Raw genomic sequence first — 15,110 nt, 5'->3', positions numbered from 1 at the left:
TGAAGATCTGTTTGAGTCAGTATTCCCATCATTACAACCTGGCAATCCTCGAGGACAGTGCCAACGATATATATATATATATATATATATATATATATTTATTTTTTTTAACCAAAAGACCCAAAGGGAAGTAAAGGTGATTCCTTACAACAACAAAAGAGCGCCCCCTTGATTTTAAGCCTCGTACGGACTGTAGCCAAAAACCTGAAAGAGAAAACAGTAAATGACTCAAAGTGTAACATATGTAAAACTAACTGAGTAAAAGCTGATCTTACTTTTATTTTGACTGTAGAACTGTATTCCTCTGTTGGAGGGAATGATTGAGAACTGAACCTAAGACGTTATTACTCATGATTTAGGTGTCATATTACTGAAAGCAGAGTTTGTTATGTCTCCATAGCGAGGTCGGACACATGAGGCAGAAGCTAAACACATCCAGATACTAAATACAGTTCATAGTGAGTCACAGTGAAAAAGAGACACCATGATAAACAAAAAAATCAGACACGTTCAGGATCCATGATGTTGTCTTCAAACATGGCTTTACCTTTCAGGATAAAGACCATGATACTGCCCTCTAGTGGAGAAGTTCCTCTTCTGTTCAACACTTTGATTCTCTGTCGTGCAAAACGTTTTCAATGACATGAAAGGAAGAATGAAAACATGAAGTTATCTTCATTTTACAGGAAGTTATACATTTTAGGCTTTATTCTGAGTCTTCAGAAAATTAACAAAAATTAACAATGAGTAAAGAAGTTAAATAAAGCAGAGCTCAACACTATTTTTTAATACAAGAGCAGAGGAAACAAGACACACATTGAGAAATCCCCCCCCCCCCCCCCCTTTCTGCTATATTTCAATGATTATTACGATTTCTTTTCACAAATTCTATGTAAAGTGGCAGAGAAGTCAAAGACGTATGTGTATTTCTCTAAATCTGAATTCATGGTGAGTGAATTTTAAGTTTCAGGGAAAGAAGTGGATTAAGATAAAGTGGTTGGCACGGATAACTCCATCACATCTGTGGCCCTGGAAATGACACTTCTGCGTTGACAAAGTGATCGGTCCAACAAAGTAGAAATAAATGAGAGAAAAACTTTAAAAAAATAAAATAAAATAGTGAGCACACATCTAAGCAAATCGCATACAGGTGCAGAACAAAAGGAATGTCTGAACTTTAGAAGAGAAGACAAAGGAGAAAGATCCTTTGAATATAAACGTTGCCTTTCTCTTTCTGTGCAGGTTCAACAAACACCCAAGGTCTCAAAGTAGCAGTATACTTTTAGAGATATTGTAAAGTCGTCAATGATTCACCTTCATCATGATTATGTTGAAAGAGAAATATCTCTCTGCATTTTTCATCTGGTTGATCTTCACCTGAAACAGGTTCAGTTTGCTGCCTTGCTTCAGAACATCTCGATTCATTTCTGTCATGAGAAAAAGGCATGACAGAAAAAGGTTCCTGTGTCATATTTTGGTTTGAATTGTCACAATTATTTTCATTCTTTACTGCTTTTTAAATAAACAGCCCTGCGTGAAGAAGCACTGTGCTCCTTCCTTAATCTCTTGTTTGTTAGACTCAGAACGAAGAACTGATTCAAAACAGAGGATGTTGCCAGAGTTCAACCCTCTTACTGCTTAAAATAAAGTAACCTCACTCATCTTGAAATAAAGAGTAAAACAAACAAAATGTCTAAAAGAAATTCTTCAGTGCGATGGTTTATCTTGGTGTCATGGTGTGTGTGTGTGTGTGTGTGTGTGTGTGTGCAACACCTCACTCAGTCTGTGCAGTGTGCAAACATGGCATTCTGTGAATCTTCATCAAGAAGTGAAAACCATGCATTCTGAGTGTGAGGAAATGATTCACATTTAAATTAATATATCTGATCAAATGTATTCAATATAACTGTAACTTTGATTTTGTGGCAATTATTTAAGCAACTTTCAAATAAAGAAAGTCACTTAAATAAGAGACCTACCAGTTCTTTATGATTTGTTGGAGCCAGAACAAAGCAGAACCAGAACGCAAGCCAATTCACAGTGCCCTGCCCTTTTTTTTTTTTGTGGGAGGCAGGCGGGTTCAGTGGAGGTCGCCGTGACCCCTGACCTCCCCCGCCGACCCTCCATCGTCAGAGGGGTATCATCATTATTGCCACTATCATCCATCAACAGGTTGACATCTTTTTCCAGATCACATGATGTACTTATGGCGTCTCTGCTGCCAGCTCTTTACCGTTATTTTACAGAAGAATGATTAACAGTGCATGTTCACTTCTCTCCTCGTGGCCTCTTGCATCATCCCTCCCGGTTCTCTGATGGTGAGAGTGGGAAGACGTCGGGACTCGCGTGAGGTCGTCCGAAAAAAATTACATATGTTGATCTGGTTGAAAGGTTGATTAACAGATGTTATCAACTTTTAACAAAGTTTGATTTAATATTCTAGTAGTTTGGACCTGAGAAACTTCTGATCTGCTACTGAATTAGTCAAGTTAATTACATGCTTTTGCAGTCTTTAATACAGTCATTAGATCATCATAACAATTTAGAGGAACTGTAAACTGTATCGGGTTAAATATAAAACTAACTTCTGATGACCTCTAGTGGCATCTAAGAGTTCCTTCACTGTTTTGCAGCATTGAGACCAGTGCAGCGTGCTTTGTTCATGAACTTTACTCTCTAGTCTGAGTTACAGTCTGATGAGCTGTCACACTCTTTCACTATTACAGCCTGACATTAAGTTCAATGTTGTTATCTTCAGTACTCTCTAATAAACCCATCCTGATAAGAAACCACCATGCAGCAGACAACATTACCAAATTTGACAGTAAAAAAAAAAAAAACAATTCAGTTGTCACATCGTCATAAAAAAAAAAAAAAATCTTATTTTGTTCGAGAACATTCGTAAAGCCTTGAAATATTTCATTTCCTTTAGATTGAGGTCCCATAAAAGCTGTTGTTTCTCCCCTTGAGAAGCTGGAACTTGCTGGATCGTTGTGTATTTCAAACTGACTTTAATAATTGACGGATTGTGACAATAGCTTTGTGTGTTTCTTTGTGTCTGAACGACACCTGGCTTTGACTCATATTTGGAGAATGACATTAAATGAGATGCGTCTGCACACCTTCTTGGTGGTTTGTTTGAACAAAACCAGGGCCCACACACTCGACACAATCTGTTCTTGTGCTTTGTCTGACATGTTACGTGCAGCATGCATGAATGATGGATCTTAAAGTTGAGCTCTTTGTACAGATTATGCTACGAGTTAAAGGGGACATATTGTAATTTTTTTTTTTTTTAAATCCACTTTTAAAGTGTTTTGAACATTTATTTGGGTAGTCCATTGACCCACAAAATGTGAAATAAATCCATCCAGTCCTTTGTTTGTTGTCTGTATAAGTTGTTCAACACAGAGAAAAACGTCCCGTTTCAGATTCACTCAACTTGTGACATCACAAGTTGGATTCTGGTTAAAAAAACAAAAACCTCCCCTCCCCTCCCCTGCTATCTCCACCTATTGAATCAAATCCCAACCTAGAGCAAAACTTTTGCACGGGTCCGCCATTTTTATTCGCTGTAGAGGAGTGATGCCATCCTGGGAAAACTCAGAGGGGGGGAGAGGGGGGGGGGGTCATTGCATTTAAAGAGACACACACCAAAACGAAGTGTTCTGATAGAGCTGGTTTCGACTGGGTCACAAACCTCCTCTGTTGCTTGATTCGTGTTACATTGGGACCAAAGCACAGCACAGATGTTTCATTTAGACCACAGGGGGGGCTGTTTGAAAAGGTGGAGAAGGGGGATAATGTGTCCTATTTAAAAACAAGACATAATCTTATAATGACGAGGAGAGACACTGCACGAGGGGCTTCACAGACGGTTTATGACTCATTCGGCTTCTAACAAGACGCACTCATGTAGAAGCTGCTGAAACCCCCAGCAGACTGTTCTGTTAATGTGTAGGTTTGCGATAAGGCTCGAATGAACTGTTTCAAAAAGCGTCTCTGCTCTCCTTGTTCTCAGGACTGAAACGTGTGTGCTGGTCCTGATTATGGCAAGAATGATTTGACAGAGTGAATGCTGAGTTATAATCAAAACGTTTTATGGAGCTTGAATAGAAAACAAACTAAGTGCGAAAGCGGTGAGGTAAAGTTCATCATTGTATCTGTATATTCACCTTAAGTCTGCAAAAAACTGATTTAGCCCTCTTTCTGAGAACAAATATGACTTGGCACAGATATTATCATTATCTGTCTTTTTTAAGAAGGTGGTTTCAGCTTCCTGTTGACTTTTTTTTTCTTTCTTTAACTATTGCATATTCATAGCAGCAGAATGAAAGCGGTGGGAAGGCACCACATAGACACGGCACACAGAGACACCAACCACATCCTGAGTCACGCCACTGATGATGACGCCTTCTATGCGAGGAACCTGATGTTCCCCTAAACGCTCTCACGCAGACAGAGCTGCACCAGGGACTCTGTTGGCTTGGTGGCTGATTAGCTGGCACAGTTCTGAATCTGAAGAAGGTAAGATTGTTCTTGATTGATTATTTATTATTTTGTTTTTAATGGGAGCAAAATGTGTTTATAAGGATTTTTTTTTTTTTTTTTTAAAGCTGGTTTATGAAAAGTAAGTTTTCAGTGGATTCTGAACATGATGACTGTAATGATTGATGATGCTAATGCTTTAGATGTTTTCCACATTTAACTTTGAAGATATGTTTTGATCCAAATGTGACTTATACAGAAGAGGATTAGTGCCAGGCATGAAAAATAATTGATGATACAGGAGGAAGATTTGTTTTTTTCCGATATGGTTGGGGCCGACAGTAGCTCAGTCTGTAGGGACTTTGGTTTGGAACAAAAGGGTTGCGGGATAAAGTCCCTGAGTGGACCATAGGATGGAAGATGGCCTGGTAGCTGGAGAGGTGCCAGGTCTCTTCCTGTGTCCTGCTGATGTACCATTGAGCATGGCACCAAACTCCCAACAGCTACATGTCTCCAGGTTCTGTTTGTGCAAGTGTGAGAAGAATGTCTCAAATCAGAGTGTAGCCTCAGGACTCAGGAGAAAGCGCTTTGAGCTAAAGTCAAAATATCAAGAATAAAGTTGAAATACAATTTTGATTTGTACTTTATTTTTGACGTTTCCACTTACAACAAAAAATCTTTCTCCTGTTATTCTTTATTCCTTTTGCCCGACTCAAATCCTCTTGTGTAACAAGACTAAAAAAGGCAGAAATATGTTCTGTATTTTGAGTATAAAATGTTTTTCCCTGCTAAAAAACTGAATTTGAAGTTTAAATGTATTATCATTAAATGTATGTTACTAGTGTTATTTATGTGTCGTGTTTCCTCCTGTCTTGCCACAGCCTGATAACGGAGGGTCGTCCCCATGGCTCTCAGAAGTGTGCACCTGTTGTTGTTGTTGTGGGGCTTCACTCTGTTTGTTCACGGAGGTAAGTTGATCTAATCAGACTTTTTATCTTCACCTATTGGTTAGAATTTCTCAGAATCAGATTGTTTGTTGTTTTGTTTTATTGCCAAGTACATTTACAGGGGGGGACCAAGATCAGTGTTATGGGGCACTGGCCCCTACTGGCCTCTGCCTATAGAGCGGCCCATCGCAGGGACATTATTGGTGAGAGGGGTCGTCCACAATTTTACCTGTGTGCCTGAGAGTCCCGCAGGTGTACAGGTCGTGGAGAAACGATAGATTACAACCAATCACCTTCTCAGCAGAGCGGATGATGTGCTGCAGCCTGCCTTTGTCCTTTGCTGTGACTTCAGCGTAGCAGACTGTGATGGAGGAGGAGAGGATGGAAGTGCATCATCATGGTTTTTAGCAGGTTGAATCTCTTCAGCTGCAGCAGGAAGTACATCCTCTGCTCTCCTTTCTTGATGAGGGAGGTGATGTACAGCTGCCACTTAAAGTCCTGGGTGTTCATGGAACTCCAGGAAGTAGAAAAAGACTCCAGAGTGGACAAAGGGGCGTCATCGAAGGTGATGAGGGACAGCTGTGTGTTTATGCAAGTGTTGAGCCAGTGTTTCCTCAGCTTCCTAACCTCTGTGAAAGTATCCAAGTCAGGTCAATTTAAGCACATATTTCATGCTTCCACAGCTTTGATGTCCTCACAACATGAGCTTTCAATTCTGCCTGTATGAATTAAATGGATCACAAAGTGGTGGGAGTAAACCAGTGCAGCGCCGGTGATGGCGTGCTAAACGTTGCTGGTGTCGTTCCTCTCCTTGATTGGGCAATTTATAAACTGTCTGTACTTAGGAAGCTCATCACTGAGATCACTGTCCGCTCCATACACACACACACACACACACACACACACACACACACACACACACACACACACACACACACACAGTATCTGGTAGACGAGAGAAACTTGTGTTAATGAACCACTTCTCTTCTCTGCTGCAGGAACCTCATTCTGCAATGTCACCTGCTCCACCGACTACAACGTCACCGTCAACTGTTCCTGCTCGGCTCCTTTGCCGACATATTCTGTCCTGGTGCAAGTCAGCTGCAGGTACATTCATGTCTTTGTCTGTCTTTTGATTTTACCCTTTGATTTACAGATAAACACAATGAACATGTTGAATATCATGCTCTTGGCTCCTTACATTAATGTTGCTTCTATAAAACAGATCGTGTGTCATCTGTTTGCAGGTTTGTCTAGCAGCTTTTAAAAATGTGTGAGTTGGTTTTGGAACAGATGTTTGAGTGTAATGGAAACGCTGCAGAGCTGCATCGACGTCTGACCTTAATGTTCGCCTATACTGCGTCTCCCTCGACGCTTTGCCTTTCAGAGTTTCCACCAGAATGTTTCAGGTGGAACGAGTGATGTCATGATGAGATTTTTCTTTTGAAGCGTCGATTGAAGGTGTGAAGCCTGGATGAGACGTTTTACAGGCTGCTTCAGTGTTTAACAGTTTCAATACATTTAACAACAACAGGCTTTGTTACATGCAGATTATATATCTTTAACATATAAAGAACAAAATGATCAGATGCATCTTCAAAAGCATATTTTGCAGCATATCATTCGTTTTAAAATGTGACAATTTGACATTTGTCATAAAGGATACAGAAGAATAGAAACAGAGAAGGGGTTTAAGACTTTTAATGGGACTTCAAAGTTTTGATTGGGAAAATACGAAATGCATGTTTTAAACTAATTTCTACAATTTTTAAACAAAAGCATAATTAAACTAATTTATTAAACATCGACAGTGACTGGATGATTCATTGGATTTGGTTTTGGATGCACATGCAGGATACACTGAGCTGTGTAATTATTTCTCCCCGAAACACTGATCACATTGAAACCACATCCTTAAACGCCAAGACGTCCACTGATGTCACAGAGCATCATCGATTACTACTGTCTGATTATCTGCCTCCAGTGATGGTTATGAACTCGACGCCAACAGCAGCTGTGAAATTAAAGCGCCTCGGCCCTGGTGCGTCATGTATTCTGAAGATCTTGAGTATATTACGTCCGTCGGGACGATGTGTACGACAACCGTCACCCAACAGGATGCTCGAGGTGAAGTGATGGGTACTGAGTCATCTTCCTGGGAGCTGAGTAAGGCTGGTAAGTTCATCTGATAACGACTGTATGAAATGTACTCTCAGTTTCTGTCATGTTTGCTGATCAGAGATAAGGATAACGTTTAAAAAGGTCAAACATGTAACTGGATTTAGAGAGCATCACTATGAGTGTAAAGTGGTTTAGAAAAAGTAACATGTTGCAGAAATCCTTCCAATAAAATATGATTTTTTTTATTTTTATTTGAGCTGTAAAACACTCGTGCTGCTTACAGCCACCTGTTTCCAAAACTCTTCATTACAGGCTCATTAAAGGGGCACTATGTAGCTTTAGTAGTGACATTTGGAAGTTGGAGAAGTGAAACAATTCGATGCTATATTTTCTGAACTAAATACAAACACTTTGTTCAAAGGAAAAAATAGTTCCCATTGTGAACAAATGCCCCAGAATCTTCTCCAACTTTCACATTTCTCTACTAAAACTCCAAAGTGCACCTTTTAAAACATTTTCGTTTTCTGTTTGTAAAGATGAAAAACTGAAAACTGTCCTTCTGGGAACTTTTTTAAGTTACTCAAAATATCGATTTGTCGCAGACGCCAACCCACCTGCTTCCTCCTGAAGATTCAAATGAACTGTCACTTGCTGTGATTTACTGGCACACATGTTCATTTTCCCTTTTGGTCTTCACTTTCACAGTGAAAGCTCTGCCTCCTTTGGATGTCCGTGTGACGAGCAGCGGCAAATTTTACAACATCACCTGGGACCACAGCAACAGGAAAGACTCCCTCACATACAGAGTGCGTGTGAGAGAGAGCAGGAACTTGTCAGAGGTATTGGCAAAATCTCAAAATTTGAAAAAAAAATTTGCAGCCAGAGGTGGCCGCCTGGTGCCCCCTTTTTACATTTTAATCAAGCACGCCTCTGTCAGTGCTTTTAAATTGTGACTTTTTCAGAAGATGCACATGTACCTAGTAGAAATCTGTATATTTAAATATAAGCTGTTTGAGTAGATTTAGTCAAGAAATGCCTATCACTTGTTTTTTGGGGTTTTTTTTGTGCACACGAAGTTAACGCCGACTCTGCATAAGTCAGTGCACCAGTCTGACCTCTCATGTCCTAAAAGTCTGGCCACGCCCCCTGGATTTATCTAACTCTCTTCATTCCCTTCAGGATCCTGCTTTGTTATATCTTGTGGAAGAACAAAAGCACACACTGTTCGAGCACATGAAGCTGAGGCCACGCGTGAACTATATTGTAGACGTGGGAGCCAAAATGTCTCCTGACAATCTGTACATCGGTCCGTGGAGCGAGTGGAGCTCCTCTGTAGAGTGGACGACTGCAGGAGGCTCAGCAGAGATTGAAGGTAGGAGGAGATTGTTCATTTTTACTCGTGCTTAATCAGACTGCTGAGGCTGCTTACAGATGCTTTTTTTTTGTTTGTTGATGTGAAATTAAATTAGTTTTTTACATATTACATATTTGAAGTCCATCTCTGGCTCAGTGAGAGCGTCGGTCATCTCTCAACCTGAAGGGACACTGAACCTCAGATTGGTCCCGCTGCTGCCTCAGCCAGTGACATGTGAAGGTGTATGAGTGGAATTAGTCAGCAGCATTGATGGACACGCTACATTGCAGCCTCTGTCATCAGTTAGTTAATGTGGCGTGAAAGTGATATGAGGTGTGAAAAAAACTTTGAGTAATCAGGAAACTACAAAGGCCCAGATCATTAACCATTAACCTGCCTCTTCTCTTTTACAGGAATGAATAAAAACTGGTGGTTTTCCCTCCTGCTCTTCGTTGTTGTGCTTGGAGTCGTGTTGGTTTATTATCACAAAACGTGAGTACTACACTGGTGTAGGTGCTGCAGATTACCTGCAGAACTAAATGACACAAAAAAAGTCACTTCATGTACGATTCTCCCACGTCTACGTTTTCATATTACCGCGCGGCTTGTAGCTTCAGAAACCTTACCGCACAACTTCCGAAAGCCTAATTTGTCTTTCTTTTAAATAGCTGGCCATTAATTTCCAGAGAACATGACTTGCTTTCGAAGAAGCAGAAGTAGAACACACGTTGTATTTAGACTGAACAAAGCTTGTTAAAAATAAAGTGTTAAAATCCTGTTCAAGGTCAAACTTCTTGTTGAGTTTACAATGATTGGTATGAATCATGTTTTTGTTTTTTTAAAAAGATAGCAAAGTGAAAGTCAATTAAGTCTGAAGGTCAGCAACACCTTGTGTTCCAGTAAACCATCACAGACGTTCTCACTGCTGCAACAGACTTTCCTAGCATCACCTCCCACATGCAGAGAAACCACTGCTGAGATGTACGTGCAGCAGCACTTTGCACTCAGACGGCTAACAGCCAGGCATAGGAAGTTCATGCAGAGCGTCAGTGTTAGACACTTTGGCTGCTTCAGTCGAGGGCACACGGTAACAGGAAAGAAAATACAGGCTTAAAAGAAGCAGATGAACGTGTACATCACGTCGATTTGTTGCTGTTCAGTTTGGAGGATGATGAAGGGGAAACCATTTGTGAGCGAGAATAATCACACCTCGGTTTATTTCTGGTTAACACATCACAAAAAGCGGCCGAACCTTTATGAGTCTTTGCAGACATGACACAGCACACAAACACTTTCTCTTTCCTTCTCGATGGTTGCAAAGAAGAAGATTTTTGTAAGTCTTCCGTTTTGGAGCTGTTTGGTTGCATTAACTTGAAGGTGTGTCACATAATGTGTGCACTTTATTTTTTTAATGAGAGCAGAAAGTGTATTTCAACACGAGGGAGTTGTGTTTTGTCTTTTAATGCCGCTGTCGTACGGGACCAATCAACAGACTGCATTGTTTAGCTCCGCCTTTTAGGGTCCGATCGCCGTACTTGGCACCCCTGCAGAAGGGTACCAAAAAGTTGGACGGTAGCAGGTCGGTAATTTGGGGATCTTTCCCTTCAATCAACGGGAAACGCCACAAAATACGTGCTGTACCGACATGAACCGCTTGGTGGAAACGAGGCTTAAAGATCTTCATGTTTTGTTTTTCACGTCCAGTTCATTTGAAAGTTTCCGGGGCATTTTAAGACTTTGCATCAAACTATTTATCGCGCTCTTATTAAAGATGATGGGTCGCTGATACTGCTGCAGAGGTTCTTGATCAATGCCTGCCTCACTAAAGACTCCTCTTGTTTTACCTTCTCTCATGTGTGTGTGTCTGAACAGTCTCTTAAAGCTACAGCGCTGCCAGTCATTCTTGTTTTTGCGGCGCAGAGTCAAAAACTGTTAAAGCTCTTTATAGTCAAGTTATTTTTGCTTGTTTACATAAAAACGGGCTTAACTTACCGTAGTTTAGACTGGTTATTACAGTGAACCTCACAGCCATTTCATACTCTCAGTATTACTGGTTATGAGCAAGAAAACATCACCCCGGGTATCTACCAAAATAAAAACATCATTGACGGACACCGATGATTCAAAATGTTCTTTGTGTGTATTCATTTCAGATATTTGCAGAAGAAGCTGCAGCTGATCACATACATCCCCAGGCCGAAGGAGTTTTTCGAGCCCCTCTACCACAACTATGAAGGGAACTTTAAGGTAAGAGAAAGGGAAAACATGGCTTGGTGTGTAGTTTCCATATGAGCCCAGCAGGTGATGCCGTAGAGGGGACTTTCAACACATCTGCACCCGGAGGGGACTTTCCCATCACTTCCCATGTAAGGGTTCATGAGGGGAATGACTCAGTGCACAGGGGCTTCAAGAGGCTTTTGAGTTTTTATCTGTCTGGCTGTGGGTAGATAATTGAGCGTGACAGCAGACCTGTTCCACCCCAGTGGAAAATACCCCCGTTTAAAGATCATTTATGTGTCATTGTGTCAGGCAAAGACAAAAAACAGCTTGTTTTCATCTGATAAGGGCTCAGGAAGGGAGTTCTTTTTTTAACAGGTTTGATAACACCTTGCTGTGTTTTCTCTCTTTTATTGATTCGTCTTTTCTCTCCTGGGGAAAGACTGACTCGGCTATCAACATCACATACTAGCTCTGTGCTATTGTGCGATTTTGTGTCCCGGCAGATGTTTTCTGTATGACAATGTGTGACAGAGACACTAATCATGCAATAATGCAAAACAGTCAGCAGGCATGTTCGAATGAGTGGACCCCTGCTTGGATCAGGTGTTAAATATGGCTAAGTGTCAAAGTCACCTGTAAAGACATAACATCATCAAACTCATGGTTTCTCGTTCAACTCTGTGTGTTTTGAATCTGATGTTTTTTTTTATTTATTGTTTAGAAAATGTAATTGAGAAAGGAAATGTGGGGGGAGAGAGAGTGGGTGATGACCGTTGGTGACCCTGGTGCCAGACAAGCATGCGTCCAATCAGTGACCAGTGTGACTAACCTCGCTCTAAAGGCTGCTGTATCTGTTTGAAGCAGCTTTAGTCTGATCATCCGCACTCTGCCAAAAATATTCTTTTTTTATTATTATTTCTCGCCCATCAACAGTTACTGAAGGTGGACTCCTTCAAACTAAAGCACCACGTTACCTTTAGACCTGTGTGCATTTACAAATGTTGACCAGCAGAGTGTGTCACTGCAGCAACTAAAAGGGAGCCGACTATTCTTGGAGTGAGGAAGTGTGAGAGAGTGAAGTGAAAACTACTTTGTTACTAAATGTGTTGAACTGGGTGAAATAAGAAGCATCATCCACAGAGAAGGCTTCTCATTGTGACAGCGATTCTTCCCAGGGTCCTTAAAACAGACTTAGAGCCAATAATAACAAAAACACTTTAATACTGTTGTGACCCTCGCAGTTAGAAGAGACTCACAACTTTTTGAAAATAGAAAACTAACTCATCTTTGATTTAGTGTTGGGCCAACAATTTTTCTGCACTTTTGTTTGATTACTGAAAAACTCATTAAATTAAAGTTAATTATTTATTTAAGACATGCATCAGTTACTCTAAATGTAACGCTGTGCGGTGCTCTGAAAGCACCATTTGATTCTTTTTTTTTTTTTTTGCAACATGACCACGATCAATCCAACATGTTTTCAGAAGTTCTCGCTGCACTGACTTTCTTATCTGAGTCTTTGCGGTGCAGACTGCTTGCGTCTCCTCAGCTGCACGGAGACCACTCAGTGCCGTCGATGAGCTCTGTGCTTCAGGATGTGGTGTCCTGCATCACAGAACCTATTCATGCTTATCTGTCCATCATCTCGCCGGCGAGAGGCAAACAAGGGGGACTGCAGAAGTTTGACAGTGTTAAATTTAGTCACGTGGATTTGTCAGGAGAATCGAGTGCATCAAAAGAAAAATTCAAATTAAACCTGAAGGATAATTCCTCCAACAAACACAAAAGATACATTAAATTATTTTGATTTATTATGGAGTTAATCATCACAGTCTGTCCTTGCATTGCTAATGCACTAAATATTCATTAACTGCAAACTTTGACAGTCCTCTGAATAAAGTGCTCACGTTTTTAAAAGCTGATTAGAACGAAGTAATAAAGCTTGACATTGTATGACTGCTAGTCGTGTTTGTACTGATCTGTTTGTAGGATTTTTTATTTTATTTTTTTTTTTTTTAAGTGGCTAAATGTTCTGATAGTTCCTGATGAACAACAAGATGAAGTTCAAAACATGCCTTGGTACTTACCCAGGTGTCTCAACCAGGCTTCTTATTGGTGGTTAAACACGCTGAAGGGTGCAGAGTAGATTCCCTTCTTTGATAAGTTGTTCGTACTGTGACACCTCACACGAACAGAAAAGCCTTTTTTCAATGAACAAACTCGTGTCAGCTTTGCAGAGGCTTTGATGGAGATCACTCACACTTCTAGAATAATATAGGTCAGTAAGCAGCTAGCAGCCACATAGCTTAGCTTCAACACAGGACGCATGGAGACACAGTTAGCCTGTTCAAATGTCTCTTGATATCCCAGCTGTAAATCTATTCTAAATCATCAACATGCATTTAATCTGATGTTATGGTAATCATTTAATATTAGGTTTGTATTTATATCAAATGTGTTTTTGTCTCTAAGTTAATTTAGTATTTGCAGCAAAAAACAACTTTTAACCTGCTTTACCTGCACTCTGTACCTGAGTCTGTGCACCACACCGCACATATCCCACCTTACCTTAACTAAAATAACTTTAGTTTTTTTGTTTTTAGCTGTGTGCACTTTAAGGTGAAGCCAAGTAATCTCGTTGCACAGTTTCTATTCTGTGTTCATATGTCGTGAAAACTAATGAGAAAATATTCACTCAAAATGAATGCCTTCCATTTTGTCTGTTTGTAGGACTGGGTGAAACCTGTATTCAGCGAGTGCGATTTCCTGAGCGTCAACTCACATGTCCAGAGGAAAAGCGAGAAGCTGCCCGATGTCCTCCAGTGGAAGAATGAGAAACGCAGCTTCAGCGAGCACGAGATCAAACAAGATGGGCATCATTTCCTCCACCTGCTGCCGCCTCACAGCAACCCCCCGCCGTTCCTCCAGGCCGGCGGTAGTTCTCAGGGCTCGGGTCACTCCAGTGGGCACATCTCCATCCACACCGTGACCTTGTCTGGAGAAGGAGAGTTTGAGGAGGAGGTCAGTTCTACGAGCTCTGTCAACACCCTCCGAAGTTACCGAGATGGAGAAAGCTTTGCTTCATTTGAGGAAATCAACAGAGAACTTGCAGGCTACAATTTAGAAGAGCGTCAGTTGTCCAGGTCGGATGGACACGGTCGGATGTTACCTCAGCCTGAAAACCAAATGTCCAATGACCTATCAGCAGACAACTTTGAGCCAAATGCCATGATTAATGAACCAGAGAGGTTATCGCTCGACTCGTTCGTGTCACACGGGCAGTCCGAGGACGGCTACCCTCATGTGGACCTGGACACTGTTGACAGTGGGTTTGGAGAGTGCAGCAGCCCTGGAGCCTCAGACTCAAACATGGCAGGACAGAGAGACTTATTTCAGGAGCACGAAAACTCACATTCTAACTATGTCAAGCAGTGGATGATATCCAGCACTATTCAAGAAGACTCGAGTAACACGGAACAGACTTCCTAAAACACAGTGATTAATGTTGCTGACAAACTGTGACAGCCACAGAGTTTGACGAATGTTTAAAAGACTTTTTTTTTTTAGTAAATAATGTCTTATTCAAAGTTTTGCAATTTGTACAATATATGTAAATAGTAAGATTAATTTGTTTGTTTTTGTGATGTTTTCTTTTTTTTATTAGGAATGTACAAAGAAATAACATTAAATATTACAAATCTTTTCTCTTTTCTCCTCGAGCTTACACATGCATGTATTTGTGCAAACGTCAGGATCAATCAAAGTTTTTAAAACCTTCCCCCGACCCCTCCATCCTCCCTCAGGCGACCCCACGTACACCCCCAGCCCCGATCTCTCCAAAGATTTCTTTGTTTGTGGAGACAGGAGTATGCAAAAAGAATAATTATGTTTGATTCAAGTCCTTCCAACAGTTTAAAGACGAGGACAGAACAATGGATTTTAAACTCACATACAGATCCTGTACTGATTATTCTAAATGT

At 40.8% G+C, this 15,110-nt stretch overlaps 2 protein-coding genes across 2 annotated transcripts in view; both read left to right on the top strand.

Annotated features, from left to right (window-relative positions):
• sv2a (synaptic vesicle glycoprotein 2A) overlaps positions 1-15,110 on the top strand; it is a 215,272-nt gene that overhangs the window by 137,139 nt on the left and 63,023 nt on the right. The gene's annotated exons all lie outside the window — the stretch shown is intronic.
• Positions 5,370-14,689, top strand: LOC306824485 (uncharacterized protein). Its single transcript, XM_079344660.1, has 8 exons — positions 5,370-5,456; positions 6,434-6,542; positions 7,420-7,610; positions 8,262-8,395; positions 8,736-8,928; positions 9,324-9,402; positions 11,064-11,157; positions 13,861-14,689. The coding sequence occupies exons 1-8, from the start codon at positions 5,393-5,395 to the stop codon at positions 14,617-14,619; spliced, it is 1,623 nt and encodes a 540-aa protein (XP_079200786.1). The 5' UTR covers positions 5,370-5,392; the 3' UTR covers positions 14,620-14,689.

Source organism: Symphodus melops (genome assembly GCF_947650265.1).
Source record: "Symphodus melops genome assembly, chromosome: 5".
Lineage (NCBI taxonomy): Eukaryota > Metazoa > Chordata > Actinopteri > Labriformes > Labridae > Symphodus > Symphodus melops.
This window is presented reverse-complemented; position numbering and strand designations above follow the sequence as displayed.

Excerpts from the sequence above, each read along its gene's own strand:
- LOC306824485 (XM_079344660.1), top strand. The coding sequence starts at position 5,393 with ATGGCTCTCAGAAGTGTGCACCTGTTGTTGTTGTTGTGGGGCTTCACT. Across the intron at positions 7,611-8,261 it reads CTGGGAGCTGAGTAAGGCTG|TGAAAGCTCTGCCTCCTTTG; the intron begins GTAAGTTCATCT and ends TCACTTTCACAG. Across the intron at positions 11,158-13,860 it reads ACTATGAAGGGAACTTTAAG|GACTGGGTGAAACCTGTATT; the intron begins GTAAGAGAAAGG and ends GTCTGTTTGTAG.